This window comes from Eucyclogobius newberryi, unplaced genomic scaffold (assembly GCF_026437365.1).
Source record: "Eucyclogobius newberryi isolate DKJ021-1_F unplaced genomic scaffold, fEucNew1.0.hap1 SCAF_3, whole genome shotgun sequence".
NCBI lineage: Eukaryota > Metazoa > Chordata > Actinopteri > Gobiiformes > Gobiidae > Eucyclogobius > Eucyclogobius newberryi.
Genome location: NW_027315945.1, coordinates 7224201 through 7250322, shown reverse-complemented (window position 1 = coordinate 7250322; position 26122 = coordinate 7224201). Strand labels below are relative to the sequence as shown.

Genomic DNA, 26122 nt, shown 5'->3' with positions numbered 1-26122 from the left:
TCCCGGAGCTGCGAGTTGAATACCCTATTGACAGAGGGCTCCGCAAGACGTTCCCAACAGACCCTCACAATGCGCTTGGGTCTGCCAAGTCTGTCCGGCTTCCTCCTCTGCCAGCGGATCGGTTGACAACTCTGCCCCTCTCTTCACCCGAGTGTCCAAGACACGCGGCCGGAGGTCAGATGACACAACAACAAAGTCGATCATTGACCTCCGGCATTGGGTGTCCTGGTGCCATGTGCACTGATGGACACCCTTGTGCTTGAACATGGTGTTCGTTATGGACAATCCGTGGCTAGCACAGAAGTCCAATAACTGAACACCGCTCGGGTTCAGATCGGGGAAGCCGTTCTTCCCGATCACCCCTCTCCAGGTGTCACTGTCATTGCCCACGTGGGCGTTGAACTCCCCCAGTAGAACAACCCAGTAGAGTCCCTGGTCGGTGCACTGTCCAGTACCCCTCCCAAGGACTCCAAGAAGGTCGTGTACTCTGCACTGTTGTTTGGCACGTAGGCCGCCACAACAGTGAGAGACCTGTCCCCCACCCGAAGGCGAAGGGACGCGACCCTCTCGTCCACCGGGGTGAACTCCAACACGTGGCGGCTGAGCTGGGGGCCTATAAGCAAGCCCACACCAGCCCGCCGCCTCTCCCCTCGGGCAACACCAGAGAAGTGGAGCGTCCAGCCCCTCTCGAGGAGATGGGTTCCAGAGCCCAAACTGTGCGTGGAGGTGAGGCCGACTATATCTAGTCGATATCGCTCAACCTCCCGCACAAGCTCAAGCTCTTTCCCCCCCCCCAGCGAGGTGACATTCCATTTCCCCAGAGTTAGTCTCTGTGTCTGGAGATCTGGTCGCCGAGGCTCCTGCCGTCGACTGCCGCCCAGATCTCTTTGCACCGGGCTCTTGGATCTTGGATCTTAGATCCTCCTGCGGGTGGTGGGTTAGGAGGGTAAGACCCGGCCACCAGGCGCTCGCCATCGAGCACCCATCCCAAGCCTGGCTTCAGGATTGGGCCCCGGTGACGCCGATCCGGGCGACGTAAACGGCCTTGTTCTTTTTGTCATCATAGGGGGCTTCTGAACCAATCTTTGTCTGACCCGTCACCTAGGACCTGTTTGCCTTGGGAGACCCTACCAGGGGCTTGAAGCCCCCGACAACATAGCTCCTGGGATCATTCGGGCACTCAAACCCCTCCACCACGTTAAGGTGTCGGTTCAAACCAATAACCATTCATTATGCTGCACATTTTTTTTGCACTATTCTGACCAACTGTAATTGTTTATATAGTCAAACCAAGTATTTATTTTATATGTAAATTCAAAATGTTATGCATGCCCTTTTTGATATATTTTTTTCTACTATTATTATTTTATTATTGTATGTTGCACCTTAATGCCAATGCAAATTCCTAGTTTGTGAATTATGTTCACTGACAATGGCAATAAACTCCATTCTGATCCTGATTCTGATTCTGATAAGATACATCTTCACAGTACTGCACAGGCAAAGCACCAGGGAAAAGAGGTGTATAAAAAGTTTGTTAAATTTAGCATATTTTCAAAACAACATTTACTTCACAATATTAATCTATCGAGTATATAGTTCAAAGTTTAAAAAAAGCTACAAAAAAAAGAAAAGAAAAATTATAATATTGAACAATTTTACAGGCATTTCACATTTGTTTGATAATTAAACTTCTGAACCAATTTTAACATAATATTGTCTGACTAACATTATCAGGATACTCCCAAAAAATATTTAGATATCCAATGTCAATACCGCTCACAACCAGAGATGAGACCATTCCTGTCCCTAACCACATCTAAAATGAGGTATAAAAATGTATTTCATGGTTTTAAAGTTTTAAAGTTTCAGAAACATTTCATCTCACAACATTATAGTGTAACACCTTTCTAACAAAAAAGCCTGTTTATGAACCCTTCTCCACTCACTGCAAAGAGAAACAGGAAACACGGCGAGAGCTCCAAACAAAACAGCTATTAATTAGATTGCACAAGCAATGCAAAGCAATCTTGTGATAATATAATTATTAATTTCTCTGGTGTTTTGCAGTTGAGCATTGATTTTGGCTCTGCTGGAGGCCCCGTGTCACGCCGGGCCCATCTGTCTGCGTGGGCTCCTCTCCTCCGACTCATCGACTCGCCCCTTACAAAGCGGTGGGAGCACAGCGCACTAATTGAAAGTAAGAGCCATTTTTAGGCACGCGGTGTGCGTGGTACGAGTGCAGGGAGTGTGCAAAGCGTGTGCAGAGTGTGTGAGCAGTCTCCTGCTCCAGGCTGTTTCCTGGGGCCATGGTAGGTCTGGAGGTGTTGTTGTCCTGTCCCCCTTGTCGTCACTGTGATGGACAGCGGTCTGACGTGTCCTCCCGTTGTCATGGTGATGGACAGCGGTCTGAACGATGTGACTGGAGCTCTTTCCGGGGTCAGGGGGGAGTGTTTGTACATACAGCAGGTTGACCCATGACTCTTGAGGAGGAGGGGAGGTTTTTCACAGGCCTACCTCTCTCTCGCTCACAGGTCCAGCCGACATGTGCAGTATGATGGACAGCTTCCCCACAACTGCACTAGAGGATTCCCAGTGGCCCAGGGATAAGCACACCAGCAACAAGAGCTCCGGGAGGACACAGACATTGACACTGAGACCTGTGTAAGGACGTTCACTAAAGCCTACAGGCATGGAAAATCCCACAGCCACAATGAGAGGTGAGAGATATGGGCTAGCTAAAATAAATGCTATTGCAAATGTTGTTTTGGAAATATATAAAGACTCAAACAGAGCGGTTTATGAATCAAATCTTTACCCAATGTAACATCTGGTTGAATATAAAGATAGTTGGCATGGGACAAGAACTCATGCCACAAGACTGTGCACATTATAATAGATAGAAATTGATTCTGCCAAAAATACATTGTACAATTACAATAACTGTCAAAAAATATAGGTCTTAACCAGTGTTGGGTAGCATTACTTTTAAAAGTAACTTGTTAAGTTACCTTGTTACTGCCTTGAAAATCTCACATGTTAAGTTCAGCACTATTTTGTATAAATGTATAGAGTAGTCTTGCGTTACAAATTATCAGCATTATTGTATAAACTATATGGTTTGCCGACAATCCCTTTGCGTTGCTGAACACAGTAACATAATCATTAAAATATCAATAAAGAAGCAAAGTAAATGTGTTTGACTGATCCTTATTTATCTTTTATGTTGACATATTACCACAGTATATAGTAGATGGCATATCATAAGCATGTGTAGGCCTGTCATCAAGCAATAAAAAACATTGCTAAAACAAAAGTAGTGGATTGGCAAGGTACCGATTTATTAAAAACAAATTCACCACATCGCTGTTACCCTACATTTACTCCTCAGCTACAAAATAGTGGTTATAACGAAGAAGGAGTTTTAAAAAACATGCATCTGAAATGTTATTTCTCTTTGGAGAACTCCCTAGTTGTGCAATGTGCATGCTACTCTGTGGCTGGGAAACAAACCTGGCTCTGGGATTACGGTGAGGAGATGAGACCGGCATAGAGATGATGACTTAACCAAAATTAACGTGTTACTGATTTGAAAAAGTAACAAGTACTAGATAACATGGGTGCACAAAACTAACTCTAAAAAAGTAATTTGAGTACTCTTTTCATCGTGTCGTTGTGATGCGCGCTAGCTCCGAGCTACCACCGCGAACCCCGGCCACCGCCGCCGTACGGAACGGCGCCAGTGCGCGTTTATACAAAGGAACATGCGGTTGTGGCGAGACTGTCACCCCAGTTAGAGTTCTTCTTTTTAAACTTTCTATAATCTGTTATCTGTCTTTTTCTTCTGTATCTACCTGCGTTGTATCAATGAAATGTCCCCATGTGTGGACAATAAAGGATTATCTTATCTTAATGCATTACCAGTTAATGCGTTACCCCCAACTCTGGTTATAGTCAATATATATAAAATCTTTAGACCACTTAGATTAGGGGTCCCTTCTTGTGTGAGGCCACTGCTGTGGATCGGGACAAGCGCGTGGATGCTGCCGAGGTGTTGGGGCGAGCGCATGGACGCTGCCGAGCCATCGGGGCGAGCGTGTGGACGCTGCCGAGGGTCGGGGCGAGCGCGTGGACGCTGCCGTGGGTCGGGGCAAGCGCGTTGACGCTGCTGCGGGTCGGGGCAAGCGTGGCTGCTGGCGAGGTTCGTGCTTGGAGCGAACGTGGCTGCCGGCGGGGCTCTGAGTGAGCATGGCTCCTCTGGGCGAGCGTGGCTGCTTTGGGCGAGCGTGGCTGCTCTGGGCGAGCGTGGCTGCCGGTGGGGCTCTGGGCGAGCGAGTGGATTGAAGGTTGCATGAGAAAAGAAAAGGAAGCTGGTTGGCAACATTCGGAATAGTGTAGTACATGAACGGAGGGCGAAAAGATAAGCCAGAATGAGAATGAATGGTAAAGAGCCAGAGCATTGAAGATGGTACGTTGATAGGTACAGGGGTGTTTGAGGACTATCCTCGAGGCCCTGTGGTTTGAGCCTGTCCGGTGTCATATGTGCTAGTAGCGAAGCTACACGCGTACATGTATGACTACAGTTACGTTAGGTAACTTGGCTATAGCTGTAGAATGTAGCTGTAGGTTGTAGCTGTAGGTTGTAGCTGTAGGTTGTAGCATTAGGTTTGATTTCGGCCTGCTGCAGGCAGGGCGCGATCCGGTCTCTAATGTCTGCCTGCGTGGAGAAGGGAGCGGCGCATGGAGCTCACGTTGCGCACAGGGCGCACGGCGGCTGGTTGAATGAGGCGAAGAAGCAAGAAGCGGAGCAATGGGTCCCATTGCTGGAGTAGATGTCGGTGTGCGTGTGTGGACGTCCCGGAGGTAGGGCTCCACAGGAGAGGCACGAGTGGAGGAGATGGTGTTCGGAGGCATGGGATCACGGCTATCGTGAGTGTGCGCGGCGGAGAGTGGACCTGCTTAGCAAGTCCTCTGGAGAACGTGTGCTACTGGAGACACGACCGACTGAAAGTTCAGACTTGGGAACAGGTCAGAATCTGATTGAAAACGGCTAATGATTTTGTTCAAGCGAATGCTCTGGCTGACTGTCTCTCTGTCGAGAGAGCAGAGACAACAAGAGATGCTGGGATTGGCCTGTATATATATAGGGCTTCTGGGTAATTAGAGGTGTGGTTAAATAGTGGAGGTGTGGTTGCTAGAGGGGTAAGAGGTTGAGGTGTGCTCCTGCTCCCGAACCCAAATTAACAAATAATATCGTCAACTACACTTTTTGATATCTGAGGCCTGTAAAATTATGAGAAGCCTGAGAGCACAGGCCACTTTAACATACATGTAAACAAAAGTTGCGCATCAGCCCTTCTCCGCTGCCTTCACTTTTAAGGCTCAGTGAAGACAATGAAGAGTTAAAATGAATAACAATGTTTTTTGATGCATAGAACCTCCTCTGTGATCCTCCTCTCCTGTTTAACACTGCACGGTCCTGTCCAATGAAGCTTATGGGCTCGGATGACCCACTAGACTCTAAAATAAGAGATACCTTGAGAGCATTAAACAATAAATCCAAAACTGAATGGTTAAAACATACACACATACAACATAAAAGTGCTTGATGACAAAAACATGCAACTGAAAATGTGGATTTGTTCCCCGGGCCTTGTAACCATGTGCACTGCTCCTGACAAGTTTACCCAGCGGCTTTGAAGGATGGGTCAAATGCAGACAACAATTTGCCCCACGGGGACAATAAAGTGGACCGTAAGCCATAAAAACGCATTACTACAGGAGCTCATTGTATTTAGAAACAGAGAAAGTACCTCATAATTATGAGAAAAGTATGAGAAAAGCCTTGATGAGGCATTTGTTCCTCATCAAGCTATAACAGAATCACAGAATCATTGTCTTACCAACCGTGCATTGAAGTCAATGACGAACCCTATGCCAAGCCAAGTAACTGCTAAATGCTTCTTAACTAAACACTTTAATTTTATACACACGTTATACCATTCTTTTCAGCTAACATTATGTTCTAATGTCCATTTTTCAGGAAAACCTTGGCACGCTGAAGCTGTTTGTCCATATCCATGTGCTTTAGTCCAATAAGATGGTAATGTGCAGCATATTAGGTAACTCCATCATAGTGCCTGCATACTGTCTGACCAATGTGCAACCTGAGGCCTGGAAGTAAAAGTAAAGGTTTCTAAAAAAAAAAAAAAAAGTTGCAATAGAAAACAAAATACATTAAATCTATAAAGGACCACACCATTCTCATGCTGGATTAATTGAGTAAAAGTATATTTTAATACAACACTTAAAATAATCAACTAAAGAACCATTATTTACATTAATATGAGCAGTTTAGGGCACACAGAGGCGCACCTCTGCTCCTCATCCCCCTCTCCTCCCCTCCCTCACGGTCCCATTCTAAATAATTCAGCGTGCAGCCATTCCCTTCCACCTGAGGGGCTTGTCTCCTGGCGTCACCAGTGGGACGATTTAACAGCTCTTGAAAGGTCACCCGTTTTTTTTTTTTTATCTCTCTTTCTTTTTTTTCCCCCCTCCCCAAGCCTTGCACAATCCACCCATCAATCCACCCCCTGTGCAAACATACACACACAGTTAGAGAGACGAGAGGCCAAGGGGACAGTGGCGCTGTAGCTAATGCACTGTTTACCTCTGGATCTCAACACATTTAGCCACCCAACCTTCAGCAAGGACGGACAAACAAGTGTTGTCTCTGTTTGGTGATGTGTTCTGTGCTAGTTCGAATATTCATGGCTAATGTTTTATGAAATATCTTCTAACATGCAGGGAATTATTGGCTTGGTGAGAGAAGTTAAGTGATGGAAATTTGAAATCAACAAAGGTTTCCATACCACCGTTGTCTCTTTGGGCAAGAATTGTCACACAATTGCTAGTGACTGTATACACTAGAGACAAGCAAGTGATGCTTCCAAGTTACACCACAGAGCAATAAAACCATGCACAATTAAGTGACTGTTGTGTGAGTATCGTGATAGTAATTTGATTTGCGGTCGATTTTTAAAAAAGTAGGATAGCAAATTTATATACGCCCAGGGGGACTAAAATTTGATAAAAGGACTGAAATATTTGAACTAATAAAACAAATCAATGGCTTTCTAGTAATGTAATGTTTGTAGAGGTATACAAACTTAAGGCTTAGCAGTTATGTTTTCCCAATAAAATACAGGATAGTTACCATTCTATTACCAAAATAATTGCACAAAATGTTGATCTGTATTTGACTGTGGTATACTGTGCAGCCCTAAATCACAGCCATTTATCTGAAAAAAAAAAAAAAAAAAAAAGGTGAAGTGCTTGAGACATGACATGAAACAGGATTAACAGCTCATAAACTTAGCTAACCGTTTGTTATGACCGACCTTGTGTTTCTCTGTATGCTTAATTCGATTGTCAAACAAACCCATCAGAACTTTGGGAGATAAGATGCGCTTCCCAGATGACACAGCTTTATATAGTATATAAAAACATGTCTTGGCTGGCCAGGCTAATCATTCTCCTCTTTCATCACACTGTCGACGCCTAAGAGCCAAACTTTATCCATGAATTACTGTTTCATTTGCACCTCAGTCATGTGTCTGCTTCTGTTTGGGCCAACATAATATCGCACAGTAAATCAACAACACAGTTAAACAAACCTCCAATGGCCTGTGCTGCACTCAGACTAAGAGCCTTCTGCGGCCCCAAACAAGCGCTCCACTTCTGCACTCGCACCAAACCATTGATTTTGAGTCAGGGCGTAATGGACTGTTCACTGGGACCAAGTTCAACTTTGGATCGATCAGATTCCTCTCTCACGTCAACCGTCCCGTTTTACTTGTATACTTCAGCCATGCATTATCTCCATTGTCTTCTGCACCGTTTTGAAGTATTTAAATATACATATACATAAAGGAAAATCAAAAAGCTATTTGCAATATATATATATCCTATTGAAATGTAATACACTTCGAGCCCCTTAGCAAGACTCATTACCCACATTGACACCTCCAGAGGTCCAACACTAACCCTGAGATTGTATTCTGCCCAATAAATCCTCAAGCTCACTGTTTTGTTTTGGAAACTCCAAGTAGAAATGAAGAAGCTGAAAAGTCTATTAGTGTCATGGAATTAGACATACACCGATGCTATTCCGTAACACATCAAGAACACAATTCAACTTAGAATATTAAACGACACAGAAACATCAGACATTTGTGTGGCATGCATGGGAGAAAACGCGGGGACTGTGTCAGCCAGGCCGTTGTAAGGAGCCTGGCTGACCCTCCTGCGTCTCACCCCCGCGTCTCACCCCGTTTTTTCCCATGCTGGTTGGTTTTATTAGATATTCTGGAATAGGCGGGTCACATTTCTCATTGGTAAGCCTCACATCAAGGCACTTGGTATTTTTCCGTAGAGATAAAGCCTGCAAGGGGGGGTGCAACTCCCCCCCCTCGGGCAACATTCTTTGGCCCATCTTTACGACCCCTTCACAAACAAATGCTGTCACACACCCGTTCTTCTCTTAGACTAATGATGCAGATAAAATATCACTATTATGCAGATAAAATACATCACAGAAATATACTCATATATTCACATTTTATCACAATTAGTTGCATAGAAACCCTATTGCATAGAAAGTCTATTAGTTGCATAGAAACCCTTCCAGTAGTGAAGTGTTATCTTTGCGCACACAGCCCGGTGTACTGATGTAAACGCTCCATTCTATTCATTTGACTGAGGCAAAAAACAACATTTAGCTAAAACCGAATACTCGATATCTAACATACAGTTCAGTATAAAGTTTACAAATTTAGTTTATATGAATTTGTGGTGCTTGATGAAATAAAACTAAAATGCCATTGTCAAACTGCTGTGTCCCGCTACATCAAGTACATTTCGGCGCTAATTGCTGACGTTAATAATCTACATAAAACAGTGCTATACGTGGTAATGTTCTGTAACGGAGCTCTAACCCTAACTCTGGTTTTCCATAGTTTGTGATGTGTCAAGTCTAATGGTAACCCTCCCATTGAAAATGCATGGAACGGTACAGCCTATGGGATTGTTTAGTAATGACGTCACACAACTTCACAGTTTTTGTGTTTTGTTTTTTGGTCGGGACAGTGCATGTAAATGAACATGATACATTAAACACATGATGTAAACATGCCGAAAACCTACGCAGACACAGGGAGAACATGCAAACTCTACACAGAAAGGCGCTTGACAGGAAAGATTTCTTTTCATCGATTTCCGTGGGATTAGAATAGAAGGAAGGAGTACTTGAGTTGAAGGTTAGTTAGAAGGGACGATATTTTTTTGCTCTTAGGGTCAAAATGAGACTACTGCGCTGTCTTTATCTATTATAGCAGGCATGTCCAAACTACGGCCCAGGGGCCTCAGATCATTTTTTGTTGGCCCTCTGGCTTCCTGCTAAGTTGGTCCAAACAACAAAAAGTAGTACTTTTCACTTGTAAAATTTTAATGTTTGATGTTATACCAACCAAATATTAATGTTCCAAGTCTTATTAAAGGTGTGAGGCTGATCCATGGCAAAAAGAGGAAATTGTGGGCGGGGAGCAATAAGGACTCCTCACAAGTTCATATTTAGTTAAGTACCTGTAAGTTACTTTCACCTCTTCACCTTACTGCTTGAGTTTAAATATGGATCCAATAGTAAATGACTTTTGCATTTTTCTTTGATATAGCAGGATGAACATCGGTGAAATGGCTTACATTTGTGCTTTAAATGTTTGTCCCCAACCTGTGATTTTACATTGTTTATCTTGTCCTCAACCCTAATGAAACAAAGGGTATAACAGACCTTTATTGGTATATTTTCTGAAACAAAACACTGCTTGTGTTTGATCTAAATCCCAGTAATGTTGTTGCAGAAAAGAAGAGAACATCTGAAAGCATAGCACTATGAAGCAACAGCCAAAACAAAGTGCTTGTACCATGTATCTGAGTATTCCAGAGGGCATGGTGAATGGGAGCAGTAAGATCAGGCTTTAGGATTGCTTCACAGAGAGAAATATCATGAGGGAGCAGCAGCCATGTTTGCAGATTCTCCCTGTCATGTCCACATACAGACTGATACATCCATCCCAGTGGCATGCCAATGCATGTAAGATACACAACCACCTGACTAACACAGAAAACACTTCAGATTTAAAAAAAAAATGTTCAATTTTATTCTGCATGGATTTAACATTTAGGCTCTGTATCTTAACATTTTTCAAATTATAACTCATTAACTTTTCATATTGCTGGTAGACTTATTCCTCACTTTCCTAATGCATTCCTAGCATCCTAATTATTCAAAGTGTGAAGCAGAATGCTAACATTGCATGATAATTAGACTTCTTCTCAGATTTTGACTTCTTTTATATAATATATTGGGGTAAAACTCATTTTGATTACTTGAAAAAAAAAAAAAGAAGATATTTAGGCTGAACAAAATAGTCTGTTTGCCGTAACCCGACCGACCCGGTATGACACTAGCCGACTGAAAAAAAAATATCAGCATTTTGTTGAAAAAACGTCAAAATCTTTTATTTTTCAATTAATTCACCAACTCATCGACCGGTCTTTCCTAAATCGCTGTGTCGAATATTTTTATCAGGCTTGTAAACCTATCTTTCATTCCAAAGGTCTGATAACGCACTTAGTATTCAGTCCTCCACATGCCTCTGTAACAAAACAGAACGCGAAAGACAGAAGATATATTTTCTGTTGGTGGTTTGCCTCTGTCGGCACCACTCAAGTGGCCACAGTACATGTCACGCTCTATCACGGTGTGACTTGATTTAAATTTGACTTACGCAATGCATTCTGGGATTGAAACACACCCAGCAGCGTCATCACAACAAACATGGCGGCGCCCGTGTCCCCCGCATGTTCCCCCCGCTCGCCTTTGCTACCAAAATAAAGGATAGCGGCGTACAAAAGGTCGATTGAAATATCTTAAAATCGGGAGATTTAGCCTCCCAATTGGGTTGATAGAGACATTTTCCGTCATTGACTGTTGAAGCCTGACCCCTGGCGGTCACTCCGAGTCAAAAAAAGGCCAAATTTTTGCCTTCAAAGTAAAAAAAAATAAGAATTTGCCTACCGTCCGACCCACTTGAAAAATGTTGGGTCGGGTTACAGCAAACAGACAATTCTTTTGGGGTAGCCTTCTTTTTGGGTATTTGATTTTTAATCAAAACAGTAAGCATGACTGAAAAAACTGTTGGGCTAATGCTAGCTTTTTACTTTAATGTTAACATCCATCCATCCATTTTCTGCCGCTTTATCCGGGGCCAGGTCGCGGGGGCAGCAGTCTGAGCAGGGACTCCCAGACTTCCTCTCCCCAGACACTTCCTCCAACTCCTCCGGGGGGATCCCGAAGCGTTCCCAGGCCAGCCGAGAGACATAGTCTCTCCAGCGTGTCCTGGGTCTTCCCCGGGGCCTCTTCCCGGTGGGACATGCCTAAAACACCTCCCGAGGGAGGCGCCCAGGAGGCATCCGGAACAGATGCCCGAGCCACCTCAGCTGGCTCCTCTCTACTTCGAGCTCCCCCCATGTACCGCGATCTTGTTCTTTCGGTCATTACCCAAAGCTCATGACCATAGGTGAGGGTAGGAACGTAGACCGACCGGTAAATCAAGAGCTTTGCCTTTCGGCTCAGCTCCCTCTTCACCACAACAGTCCGATGCAGCGACTGCATCACTGCAGCCGCTGCACCGATCCGCCTGTCGATCTCACGCTCCATCCTTCCCTCACTCGTGAACAAGACCCCGAGATACTTGAACTCCTCCACTTGGGACAAGGACTCCCCACCCACCTGGAGAGGGCAAGCCACCTTTTTCCGGTCGAGAACCATGGCCTCGGATTTGGAGGTGCTGATTCTCATCCCAGCCGCTTCACACTCGGCTGCAAACCGTCCCAGTGCATGTTGCAGGTCCAGGTTTGATGGAGCCATCAGGACAACATCGTCTGCAAACAGCAGAGATGAGTTCCTGTGGTCCCCAAACCGGACACCCTCCGACCCCTGACTGCGCCTAGAAATTCTGTCCATAAACACTATGAACAGAACCGGTGACAAAGGGCAGCCCTGGCGGAGTCCAACATGCACTGGGAACAGGTCTGACTTACTGCCGGCAATGCGAACACAGGTCCTGCTACGGTCATACAGGGACCGGACAGCCCTGAGCAAAGGGCCCCTGACCCCGTACTCCCGGAGCACCCCCCAAAGGACACCCTGAGGGACACGGTCGAAAGCCTTCTCCAGATCCACAAAGCACATGTGGACTGGTTGGGCAAACTCCCAATGTTAACAATGAAATGAAATGAAACAAAACAAAACTAAATTACATAAATCAACTCATCTGTTGCAGTTCAAACTAAGTCTAAGCTCTGTACGATGAGATTGTGTTAAAACAAAACTCAGATTAAAGTCTAACTTGCATAACGGAGCTTCAGAGTGAGGCCTCCAGTTAGCTTCACCTCTTCAAAAGAATGTTGATGACATCACTTGAAAAGTATTAATTAAGCTGGAGGGCAGTTACAGTAAGGTTACTTAAAGCTGGGGTACCTGATTTTAACACTGCACAACCTGAGGTTGGATTTTGAATCTATTTACATGGATTCATTTTCAGCATGTCCACAGCAGCTTTTTGGGGGTGGACCACCCAAGTACCAATCAGATCGCTGCTTCAGCTGCTATTTCCATAGATGAGGCATAAAATACTTAAAGACGCAATGGACGATTTTTCGGCGATTTGAGAACGCAGGCGGAAGTGCGCATGCGCACTCCCCCGTGCGGACTGATACAACACACACGTGCGTTTGTTTATTAGCGCAACGGAGCGCATCGCATCTCTCGTCTCCCGCAGATTTCTGTCCACTTCTGCGTCAGCTCGAACTGTCTTTCTCCGTCTTCATTTTGCCCCGTACACTGAGGGAACTATATTATGATAGATCAATACGCTTAGACGCGCGGAAACGTGGGGACGAACCGCACGCGGCTGCAGGTGAGCGGTAGGTGCGTTTTATGATTGATACGTGGCAGGACAAATGTTTTATCCACGCCACGAGGAAATATGATTAAAAAAAAATCTGAAAAAAATCGTCCATTCCACTTTTTTTTAAATTATTATATACAGACAGCAAACAGCAGTATATTTTTTATCACAAAGTGCTGCCACAGTTTGAAGGAAAACACAACAATTATTCATTAAGATAGATTTTTGTCTTTGTTTGATTTATCAGGTGTGTGTTTATTTCCTTATTAAAATATAATGTAATAAATAAGAAAAAAGGCCTTGGCCCCACTGGCCCATCTGGGGCCAATGACGTCAATACATTCCAGAATCCAACAGACACCAGAAACATAAAACTCAATTTGCTTTAGCTTTCTGTAGTGAGGGCTGCTGATTTCTCTGTTCATTCAAGCTCTCATTCACTGACTTTCCTGCTCTTTTCTTTTGACGTAAATGTGCTGAGGGTAGACCCCAGTCCGGTCCCATTAACACTGCACTCAGCACTGCTCAGGCCCTGACAGCCAGCGCAACGACATTACTGCTCCTCTCGCCAAACAAATCCTTTGATTCACCTTGTCGTTGGTGAAATATTCATGAACACAAGAAAGTTCCACAAAGTTAAATCTGGATTCAACAAGGACAATTGGAGTTGTGTCAATGGAGAAAGTCAGAGCCGCAAATATCCAGTGAGTTACAAACTAACAAATATCCAAACAGAGAGAAGCAGTCTATATCTTTTTTGGAAGTAGCACAATTGGAAAACACAGTTACTAAACAAACATGACAGCGATATCAGATGTGCTGCAATTGGTCAATACACACTGACAACACAAGAAGAGGGACATCATTGTTTAAGTTCTTGAGAGCAAAACCCTGCAGCAACAATTTCCCTTAAAAGCAGGAGCTTACGAGCCAGATCTGTGGAGAGTCAACAATGTTTTTAAAAGAATTCCCAGCAATGAAAACAATTCTAATAAAATAAATTGGGTTAAGTTCCCGGTCAGATCTGGTTTGGAACCTTATCCTATGTCCCTGATTTCCAATGGGTGTGATTGACTGGCGGATTAACCAATCAGAGAAATGCATGGTCCGTTTGTGTCAAAACAGGGTTAGAGAAAACTATAAAACGGGGTGGATTTCAGCAGAATAAACAAGGAAAGCACTAATTTGGGGGTAAATGAAGTTAAAGATTATATTCTTAACAAAACAAGGATATTCAAAAGATGCCTTCCACATTTGAGAAACATTCCAATCACCTGCTATAGAATGTCAATTAAGGATGGTTGTTTCACACCCTTTATGGTCTATAACCGTTTCTTGAAACTCGTTTGTCTTTTTTGGTTTGGTTTTATAGTACCTACCAGCTAACACCTTCCTCTCCTCTGCGCAGAAGTCCAATACTTCGTTCTAGCTCCACATCTTACTCAGCCTCTACTGCCCTGTTCTCCGGAACCAGACTAATCTTTTTTTAGATACAGTAATAAACTGTTAATTTTGCAGTTATATCAGTTATATTGAATTAGACAGTGAAATCTTAAAACCGAAAATTGTAGTTACTTCTAATGCATGGAAACAATTTCGGACATGCGATTTCGGACATTGGACATTTCAGTATCTTAGAACCTGATTTACAGATAGCACGTACAGCGGACAATCTTGGGCATGGTTTTCTTGCAAAGGCCGAAATTGAGCAATTTTCATTATTCAATTCGCTTGGCAGCCAACCAACCAGTCAGTCACAGGTAGATAGTTAAAGTATTAAAATTTTGACCTAGATAGATAGAACACTAGTTGTAAGATCTTTCGGGAGGCATTACATTTTCAACTATTGCTATTTACCTTGGATGGCGAACATGAGCTCCTTGGGGTCCAGCACTGGGGCCCTCTTGTCCTGGCTCTTCTTGGCTCCTTTGCGGTAGCCCCTTCTCTTCTTGCTCTCCCCCCACAGGTTGGAGCCACCGTGCATGCTGGGAATGTTCAGGACCGCAATGCCCTCTAGAGAGATGGTGCTCAGGTCCAGGGTAACTCCATCACACTGTGCGGAAGGAGGGAGAGGACAGAAGAGAGAGATATAGTCCCAGTGGGGATGAGGTGCATTTAAATCAAAATCCTAATTTGAATGGACACAATTAGCAAATGGCTACATAATTTCTATTCTCATTATTTCCTCCTCGAACAACAAAATATCCTGTCGTATGCATTAAAACATGCCAATGCTGTAGTTTAGATCTGTACAATTTTTTTGTGAAATACATACAATTATTTTATTTTTAGTTTAGTTTTAGTTCTTGGGCTTGTTTTATTTAAGTCATTTTGTAATTTCGCAATACTTAAAATTAAAATCCCAATTGGCTATTTTTCACAAATTGTGTAGCCCTAATGTGTGTACCAAAGGGATTTCAAAAAATAGTTTTCTTTAAATTCTTATTATATTTCTTATGCAATGACATTTAATGCTTTTTGTCGTATTAAGTATTAAACAGTAACACAGATAATTATTTTACATTTTGTTCATTGTAAACCGCAATTTAAATCTAAATCTGGTTTGTGATCATAACGGTTCCAGTGACTTTCACTTCAAATCTGCAGAACTACTAAGTACTGCCTCTTCATAGCAGAATTTCACCACAGTAAGCAGTGAATGTTTAATTATGTGTTTTGAATGTTGAAAAATGCCTACTTGACGTTTGTTTAACGCTACATATACAGTATAACCTGGGGTCTGAATTTTGTGATTAAGTAAGTACAGAGATGTGAGTGGGGATATGGGATAAGTGAAAACAAAAGTTTTCTGACTACTCAAATTTTGAATGCAGGACAATATGAAGAATGAAGGACTATATCATTAGATTTAGATTGGATTAGATGTGTTTATTTGGAAGGGGACAGTGCAATTTCATAAAACACTTGAATAAACATGAGTAAAAAAGTCAGAATTAGCCAAAAAGCTACTTTTCATCTATAGTCCCCTCGCCGTGATGTTACCGTGATGTTAAACTTATTAACGTGACAAAAACAAACATACTGTACATGGTGCATGGTACAAAACAACAATAAGAACCACACAACATGTGCTGACAAGTGTATGTATTTACCAGTTTAGTAAAAGTCTTATATGTGGTTTGTTGCTTAATAATCTCTGCTATCGCGTTCCACTCTGTGGCCCCTCTCACAGACCAGGACTAAAGGTACACACAGGTATACATTCAAAGGGAGCAAACAGTCATCTCTCACTGACCCTTTAGTGACTGACCATTGGCAGATAAAATCTGCCAGTAGAGCAGGACCCAAATCATGCATAACTTTGTACAACAGGCTTAAATCTGCAAATTCATGAAAGTCTACATACATACATACATACATACCGTATACATATACATACATGAGGAAACACAATTGATCAGACACATTATGTTCTCTTTAACTTTCCATTTGGATTAGTCAAATACCCAGTAAAACAAAATAAAGGAGTACAATGTAAATTTTCAGGTGGAGGGTCCGCCAAATGCTTGTCTCAATGGATTGGTGATAGCTTCATCTGGAATGTTCCACAGTACGGTATTAAACATCTCATTCTCCATGGAGAAATGCAGGCCAAGTAACAGGTCATATCAGTGGAGAGGCAACACTGCTCACAATGAGAATGCACTTTCTACAAGATATTTTTTTCAAGCAGAAAAACCCTGCAATTTAGTAAATGAAAATAAGTGCCATTCTGTGGAACATTCCAGATAAAGCTTTAACCAATCACGTAGTAATATCTTCATAGGGAAAAGCAGGGGGAAGATCAACATCTTTAAAATAGTATAATCTTTTCAAAGAAACGATGCGGAAATGATCAGAATGAGTCCAGTGAGTGTGCAAAATGCTACTAAACCTATCACTAGACAAACTCACCACCTATCCCTTGATTCCCTTCTAGGACACTTGGCTAAAGTTTGCTAGTGTTGAACGTTTCCGTGTCTTTGGAGTGTCTATCTGACTGACCAGCTGTCTTCTGAGGTGAGGGCTGGATGAGAGAAAAAACAGAGCACAAACTGTCAAAAAGTTTGGATCTTCACTGTTTTCCGTTCATCTTTGACTTTTTTTCCCTTTCATTTCAAAACTTTGTACCTGTCTCTTTTGGTCCATAAAGAAAAAGTTATCGAGCGCTATCAACTCTGGAGCATTTATGATTGAAATTGTATCTTATCTTGATGACCTAGATACAATTACATGAATAAATCAGGGCAATTCAGCAAGGTTGGCTGGGACACAGCGATATTGTGCAAAATAAACTTAAATGATAACATTTTAACCTTCTAACAACCTTATCGTTAGTATATGCAAAGTTGTATTTTGATTGATTGCTGCAGGGTTGAGTCTTGTATTGTCCCGCAACTGTATAGGGCCTAAAGTGCTCAGAAAATCCCTGTTTTCACCTACCCCCTATCCCCGTTACAAAATGTTACAAAGCAAAAGAAAATAAAAACAATATACAATTGACAAACCACTGCTTGCTACGGTGAAATGTCCCATGAGGAGACGGGGTTTACCAGTTTTTTATCAACAGGAAGTCAATGTCTGTAATTATGCAGCTAAATTCTGGAATAGTCTTCCTGAAGATTTGAGATAGACTTCAACTCAATGTTCAAATCAACACTAAACACTGCTCTATTTCCACTCTTGTCTTTTCAAGTACATTTTATGATGATAGTTTATGTCTTTATCTGTTCTGTGATTTTAATGCATTTTCTTCTGTTCTGTAAAGCACTTTGAATTACTTTGTGTAACTTGTCTAGCCTTACTGAAATATAATACTGTTGTTTACAAAATTATGAAGCATTACATGTACATATATGTCTCCTTTAAGATGTGTCGTCTACATGCCATATAATGATCAGCGTATTAAATATATAATTAAACCTAATCTTACAATTTAGTCCAAGTGTGAAAACAGTATTGTCAAACCCTGCTTTTACACCAGCCGAGCTCGTTGTATCAGAGCAGACCTGGAGGCTGTGTGATCCTGGCCCCATACCGGCCCCCTGTCACTGGGTTCTGGCTAATGAAAGGCCCTGCGTGCCTCTAACCTGCGGAAGATGAATTGTATGGACGCCATCTTCATTATCACTCAATATCACACACAGCAGGGTCATGCGGGTTAATTACCTGTGTGTTAGCGTGTGTCGGGCTGAGGTGGGAGTACGCGGCACACTCACGCATCACACTTCAGCTGTCTACAAAGAGCACTATTTATGGAACGTACTCGAATTCAATGGGAATATAGACTGATCGTTAATAAAGGTAATTGCAGATTAACATAGAGATACAATGACCAGTCAGAATATCACATGAGCTGCATGGAAGTAACCCCTTGGGAGGTCAAGTGTAATTGATTTGAATGGAGATTATAGATGTCACAGTAGATTCAACAGAATCATTTGATTCAATAAAGCTGGTATGGCAATTTGTGTGAAAGACTTAGGGCGTGTTCACACTGATTGGTCAGGAGGACTTGGTGCAATTCATTACAAAATCGAGAGAAACTCATTTGTACAATTAAAGGGACTCTACCTCATTTTTTTTTAATAATGAAAAACATAACTAGCTAATTTAACCGATAAACATTTAGATTTGCAGAATGGATCAGAATAGTTATGCTGCAGAAAATGTAGACACTGTGTTCTTGAAAATCTGAGAATACATTTACACCAGCACCACACTGGTCACTGTAAATCTAACTATACATGTTGTGTACATAGCAACCTATTTTTTAGTTTTATTCTAAAGAAGATTTAAATTGTTTTTCTTTAACGCATGCCGTTTTGATTTTATATATATCTGTTTTTTTCATTGTTTTATGTTGCACCGAATCACCAAAACGACTTCCAATGATTGTGAATTCTCTTCATTGACAGTGGCAATAAACCTTTTCTAATTCTGATTCTGATTCTGATATATTTATATACAGCATATAACCCTAACCCAAACTCCAACCCAGGTCTCGGGTAACATAGGTACCAGGGAACATAGGGCAGATCCTGTTTCAGATCATACAGCCCCAAGAGTCAATCCTGGGACCTCTGTTCAGCTGTCATTAGGGCAGTTAATAAACCGCAAAAATGTGTCCTATCACAACTATGGCCACAACTGCTTATCAGAGCTACAGTATGTCCAAGGGCAGACTGGCCAACGGGGATACTGGGGATTTCCCCTGTGTGCTGATGAGTAAGTGGGCTGGTGTGGACCGAGCTGACGTTCCACTGTAGAGGCGAGCAGCGTCACCTGTGGCGGGCGGGATTTCCCAAATGCTGCAGGCTCGAGCGGGATTTCCGTGGCCTAGAGTGGGAGGGCCTCTGACCCAAAGAGCCACGGCCTGCACGGAGTAGAGCGCGGAGTAGAAATGCTGGTGAAACTTTATGAATAAAGCTAAGCAATGCTAGTCATGTGACCGCAGCGCAGTCTGAATTGTTTTTTGGGGGGTCGTACATCTCCCACTATATTATACACTTATATTAGTCTCTGTTTATAAAACTAAGCTATGGCTGGGTTTAATCATGCTGAAATTATATATTGGTGGTAGGATATCACACAACTATGGCCAACTGGCTCTACAGTATAAAATACATTTACCATAAAGTACACAAATTCCCAACTACAGTATTTTCAGATTTTTATTTCCCGGCAATGAATTTGACTCCCAGGCGTGTTACAGTGTCATGGAAAGTGGGCCGCTCTGCCTTCAACTCCCGAGTCACTTTTCTCTCAGTCTCATTGACGGCATGTGAATATGGACCAGTGGATTCACTCTTTCATGATCAGTGTGTCAAATTAGAAATCTAGGGGCAATAATCTAATAATAGGGACAGCTTCTTTAACTTGTATCGTACAAAATTTGAAGGTATCCAAAAGTGATTCAAAAAATTTGAATAATCAAATAAAATATGTTTCCTTCAGAGATTAAAACTTACCTCCACTTCCACAAAGTCATGGAGCTTCTTACACGTGGCTGAGAAGGTCTCGGAAGTCCCGAACTCAAAATACCACAGCTTATTTTTTGTTCTGTAAAGACAGACAACATGAGCGGGTTTAGGCCACATCAAAATATAGGCTTCATAACATCCTTTTCTCTGATAATTGTCTTCCTTTTGTGGCTGGCTGATAACCAATATTGGAAGATATCATTATCAAATCGACAAGATCCTCAAATTGAATGGTTAGAGTTAGATAAAGTTCACAAATGTACTTTTCTATTTCATAAAAACTATGACAAAATGTGTTTTCTGGAATATAATTATTTTGAAAATGCTTGGAATGAGAATGTGGCATGCTATTATTCAAACATGAGAGACTTAAACACTGCTTTATTAAATGTATAAACATTGCCGCTTAGACCCAGGTAGACAGGTAGAAATGTGATGCAGAGAAGGACATTTTTGCATATACCGCTATATTTAAACATCTACAAAACAATTACAATGTAATTTGAGGTATAAATTTTAGAATACAATCCAAGTAATGCTTAATGATTTAATGTGAGAAATATAGAATATAATTTATACATTCATAATTTTAATTAGCATTGTTGTAATTAATACACATTTAATATTGTAATGCCTTAATTAACCTTTTATTGTCATGCATACCACACACACACACACACACACACACACACACACACACACACCAAATGCATTCTTGCTTCTTTTGCTTCTCTCAGAGATCAGCCAAGGTCAGCCAAGGTCAGCCAACTCCTCGTGTCTTATCTCATGACCATATTAGGAACGAGCATGTCCGCGATGTCTCCGAGAGGTGGTCTCAGAAGATCCACCATTCATAATTTTTATGAATATTCATATCCTTTGTGTGTGAGAGAGAGCACGCAGACCAGGGGCAGACCGGCTGGTGGAACTTGAGGGACAGGACATGCGTTCTTTAATCTGTTAGTTTTGTAATTGTAGGGAATAAATTATTTTGATCGACACGACCATATCATGTCTTGTTTTTCTCAGTTATATTAGAATCTGACAGCATGTTTGTTTCATAAAAATGTTTAAGGGTGGTAGTCTAGCCCTTGTGATACCCTCAAATATAGTGTGTGGGTTAAAAACACATTCTTTTTTTACTATTTATGTTTTAAACATAAAACAACAAAAACAAACACAACAAAAATGTCATATTGTGGAGGGAGGCGTTCTACCTGTGGGTCATCCAGACCCAAAGATAGCACAAGAGCTATAGACATTGTAAACTCAAGATCTGATCATTACACAATTTTTAATCCACATTTCAATTCTATATATCTGCAAAGAAAATCAGTTGCAGAATTCCTCGCAAAAAAATGGTCTTTATGAAATATTTATAAAAAACGTGTGCCAAAAATAGCAAGTTGAGCCCTGTTTATACAGCTGGCAGGGGTGCACTTGGCGGGGGGGATTGGTGATGCACTTGGCGGGGTGGTCAGGGTGGTCTTGGTGCCTGACATGGAGGACTAGGGTGTGAAGGGGGGTAATCTCAGTGGCCCTCAATTAGCTCAGGCTGGGGTGCAGTTCCCCTAGCTCCCCCTCCCCGCAGCTCAGGCTGATGATCAATGACCTCTCCAGGGCCTGCAGTCACCATCTGGACTCACCACTGCGCTTCATTATAGCCTCCTAATTAACGCCATCCAGCATGTTTGCATACAGCATGGCGGAGGCCCAGGCAGGAGGTGCGAGTGCACGGGGCTTAGTAAGGCCCACGACATTGTCCAGTATAAATATCAGCTTTTCATTCAACCATTTCTGGAATATTTACATTTTTTGTTAGTAATAAATTCAAGTGCATACAAAAGCTTAGACGACACATTTCACTAAAAGATACTGAACATTATTATTATGATTATTTAAGATTTGACTAAACACTTTGCCTATTTACACCCAATTTAACAATTTTAATAACGTTTATAATGTTACTTCCTGGTTGGACATGAGCAGCAGATGTGACATAGAGGTAATTCCACATCTGTTACCTAGCAACCATAGGGTAACCATAGGCCCCAAAGCCATATAAATTATACAATATCTAATTGGGTTAATATACCTGATAACATCTTTTGTGCTTATTTTGAATGTGTCTGTTGTGTGTAAATTGTCCCTGGAAGGAATGAAATGATTTTGGTTTAGAACACAGCACTACTTCCTGTAATTGTCAGCTTTTCTTTTTTCAGATTTTTTCTTCACAAACAGCCACTTGACTGATATAAAACTATGATAAATATTTACCACAGGGACAAGCCCATCAAACAAAGAAATTATTAGAAAAATCAGTGCAGATATATTGTAAAAGCAGCTCTTCAGGGCAAAATGAGATAGCTGTACGCTGTCTTGTTTGCCTAACCAGCCATTCCCAACACGTTTTGGCAAACTACTTATCAAAACTGTGTGTGGGCCCTGAATTTCTAGGGCGGAGTTTAGAGAGCAGAGACAGAACCAATCACATAAACCCAGAAGTGACGCAAAAAACGCAACACGCTTAACCGGATATTACGTAGCCCATGTCAACAAGGCGTGTTCCGTGTTATCCGTCCCCGAACGCAGAAAATGTCTCCTGAATCACGATGACACCCTTCGTACAACCGCATCTAACGCACGTTCATCAAGGCAAGTAGAGCGGACTTTCCTGATTGTTCAAACCGAAGCGAGAGCAGAAGTAAACACTTGGTCACGAGCCGGGTCCGCCATCTTGAATGTTTTGGAACGGGGGTGGAAAGCGCTACTTCCGTATCTCAGTGTGACGCGTTAAAACCTCCGACTGGGATTGGTCGGTAAATGGATTACCGACGATTTCATTGGCTCTGACTCCGATTCCAGACCCTTACGCATTCGAACAGAATGTGGGCGGGGCTGGCGGGTCAGGCAACTGTCTTGTGGCCATATCACAATTATATTGCAATGTCTCAGAGACTTAGAATTTATGCATGTGTAGTAGTTATGACAAGCAATGTTAATGCTGCTGGAGAATGACAGAATGTTGCTGAGGACAAGTACTAGTTTGCCCCCGGTTTGTGCCCAGTTTACCATAATGAATTCAGTAGACTTGGTTTGGTCCTAGCCCTGGCCTTGTCATGTTTAGTCCAGGGTTTAGTCCTGGGTTTAGTGTGAACGCAGCCTTATTCACCGTAAATCAGGAAGTACGCAGCATGCAATTTGTTGTTAGCTTTACAGCGACAGCTGTGATTATTAGGATGCTCAGAATAGATACAGAACACTAGTTCTGTTTTTTTACTGTGTTTTATACAGTAAAAATCAGGTACAGCACCTTTTAATCACAATGCTATTGCAATGTCTCAGGGACTTAAAATTTTTGTGTAGTAGTTATGACAAGCAATATATATATATATATATTGTGGCAATTTTATATTGCAAGATCGTGTGGAACGAGAGGAGAGGAGTAAGCCAATTAATCAACCAAAACTATGAAACCATGATTACTCATATGAAAGCAGACACAGAATCAAATCAAATCAAATCAAATCAATTTATTTTTGTAAGGCCCAAAATCAGAAGAAACACGCAAACACAGAAGAGACACGAAGAATCTTCTTGCTGTATGGTGAGAACTCTAACCACTCTGCCACCATGCTGCTAAACATTTCTAAGACTCGTTTGTAAGAAATATGGGAAGAAAACATTGGAGCTGATTCAAGAATAGGAAAGTACTGCCAGAAAAGGAGCAGACCACAGGAACCACATAGGTTTAATTTAGATACTAGCTTTTCTTACCATTAACCACTCTTGGACAAATGAAGGATTATACCAAATCTTCTCCTGATTTGCACAGTATAAATTAGTAGGGGTAATATCTATAATTCAATTTAATTACAATTCAAAGGCTCACAATTCCAAATTCATGCACTGATGAATCTGTTGCTATTTTGGTTTAGGTCTGATTAAAAAAAAGGACAACCTCCATCGCAAAACCACGGAACCTATAGCTAGATCTGTCTCTTTACCCAGCGACTGAGTGGTCAAGGTGGTAGAACATATGCCAGGCTCCATGTGCAGCCAGCCGCAGCTCCGACAGTTTGCTGCATGTCTTTCCTTCTATCATCCCCATTTCACGCTGAACTGTCCAGTCCAATAAAGCCTTCGGGCAAAAAAGTATAAAAATAAAAGTATAAAATATACAAAAAAGAAAGGCTTTAACAAATCTCTAGAACACTTGGCTTGAAAAAAAAAATGTATCTTTATGTATTTACTTTTCTAGACAACGGTCCTCATAATCTGCAAGTCCCTTCCATTGATCCCCGACTTCCTCATAGTTTATCAGAAACGTGTCAGTAATCAATGCTGGAGCTGATTTGTTTCCATTAGTCTTACGCTGCTACGCTGGGGGAAACTGCTGCGGTGCCAATATTTCACTTATCACACAAAGTCCAAACTAGAGTTGGGGTCACAGCTATAGCTTCTGAGCCTTCCAAGAACCAGCGGACAGACAGTGAGAGCCCATTCATCTCAGAGGTGGAGGCCAGAGGAGTGCTGACACGTCCAAGTCCCAGCAGTAAATAATGGAGCACAACAGGCACGTATTAGTATAAGCAGAGTAACAATCACAGAATTATTGATTTCCTCATTAGGACTTTTGTCAGGACCATTTAGCCTTGTTATGAATGAGCTTTCATTAGGGTACTTGCAAGGTAGCCCAAGTCCAGCTTGATTTATAATGTGCAACAGAGTCAATATAAGAGCAGAGCTGAGCCAGAGGGAGGCAGGGGAAGTCAAAGGGCCTAATCCTCAACAACATCCTAATGCGTACAAATACAACAACTGGTATTGGACAGAAGGGAATCAACACAATTGATTGATTTTGTGATATGAAATGGTTATACTAGAATAAAGGTAAAACATTGGAATTGGGACGATTCACATAAGAAAGCTCAGAGCAGTATAAAGTCGGGACTCTCAGACCAGCTCTTTAGATAGAAAAGGACTTTCAAATGGAAGTCAAAACATCTTGATTTTTAAAACTATGTCCAGATGACTACCTTGTCAATGATTTCTACTGTGTAGTAAAAAGGAAAACTATTTAAACTAGGAAAGACTTGAACAGACACATGAACAAAGTGCCATGAGACAAACATGAGGAGAACGGAGGAGATAAAGTATGAGTATAAGGACGTTAATTCTGCTGCTGTAGTTAGCAGTTACAGTTAGAGTAAAGTAAGAGTTGGGTTATTTCCAAAAAGAAGATTAGCAAGTTGTTCCAGCTTGACAAGCAAGCTTTTACTAGAATTAGCAGTTGTCAGTTTAGCAACAAGTCAAGTTCTTGCAACATAAATAAAAGGTTGTGAAGGTTACATTATAAACAAATCACATTCTTTACTGTGGGTTTTTATTAAAATGTGGTGCGATCGTAGAAAGATATTTTAATTTGCAAAAAGCCACACACCACAATATACTGTAGTCTAAACATTGGCACCACCTTGATGCTTGCAAAGTACACATAAAACTCCATTTGCACTTGTCCCACTGTGGATGCAAATGAGCCTCTCGGCCTCCAAACCAAATGCTACATATCCAGGTGAAGTGCACCAAATGATGAGGAGTAGGGTGGTCTTCATGCTCTCTTCACAACAGGCAGGTTTTTTTGTTTTTGTCACTTCAGTAGAAATGAAAGATTTATTTTTAATGTACCTTTGCAGTAGAGTATTGTTACAGCGGTTTGCAGTTTAGAACCTGCAGCATTGAAAAGCGTCTTCCTTGGCCCAACCTGACCCGCAGAAAACCCATGGATCATTACCGTGGTACAATCTTTCTGTGTAAATATCTAATGTTAGAACGTAACACTCCCTCGCTAAGCACAACACAGTGCAAGTGACCTCAATTTAATGATTTCCATTTTTCACATCATTAATGTAAAAAAATATTATTAAAGACCCAAATTGGTCAAATTAATTTGATTTATTGCCCGGAGCAGAACAAATTTGTGTATTTTATTATTATTTTGCCCAGAAAATTGTACATTTAGATTAGCCAGTGTTTGAAATTCACAACTCTGACAGATTTAATATAAGGCAACAGGATTTTAATTATAATATAATTGAATATTATTAT

General features: G+C 41.7%; 1 protein-coding gene across 2 annotated transcripts in view; it reads right to left on the bottom strand.

Annotated features, from left to right (window-relative positions):
* The window catches only part of dgkb (diacylglycerol kinase, beta), a 205012-nt gene that overhangs the window by 14557 nt on the left and 164333 nt on the right, over window positions 1–26122 (bottom strand). For both annotated transcript variants that reach the window (XM_072460154.1, XM_072460155.1), the window contains 2 exons: window positions 20003–20093; window positions 14889–15084 (listed from right to left, as the gene is read on the bottom strand). In XM_072460154.1, coding sequence (XP_072316255.1) covers window positions 14889–15084; window positions 20003–20093 — 287 coding nt within the window. The remainder of the gene's footprint in view (window positions 1–14888; window positions 15085–20002; window positions 20094–26122) is intronic.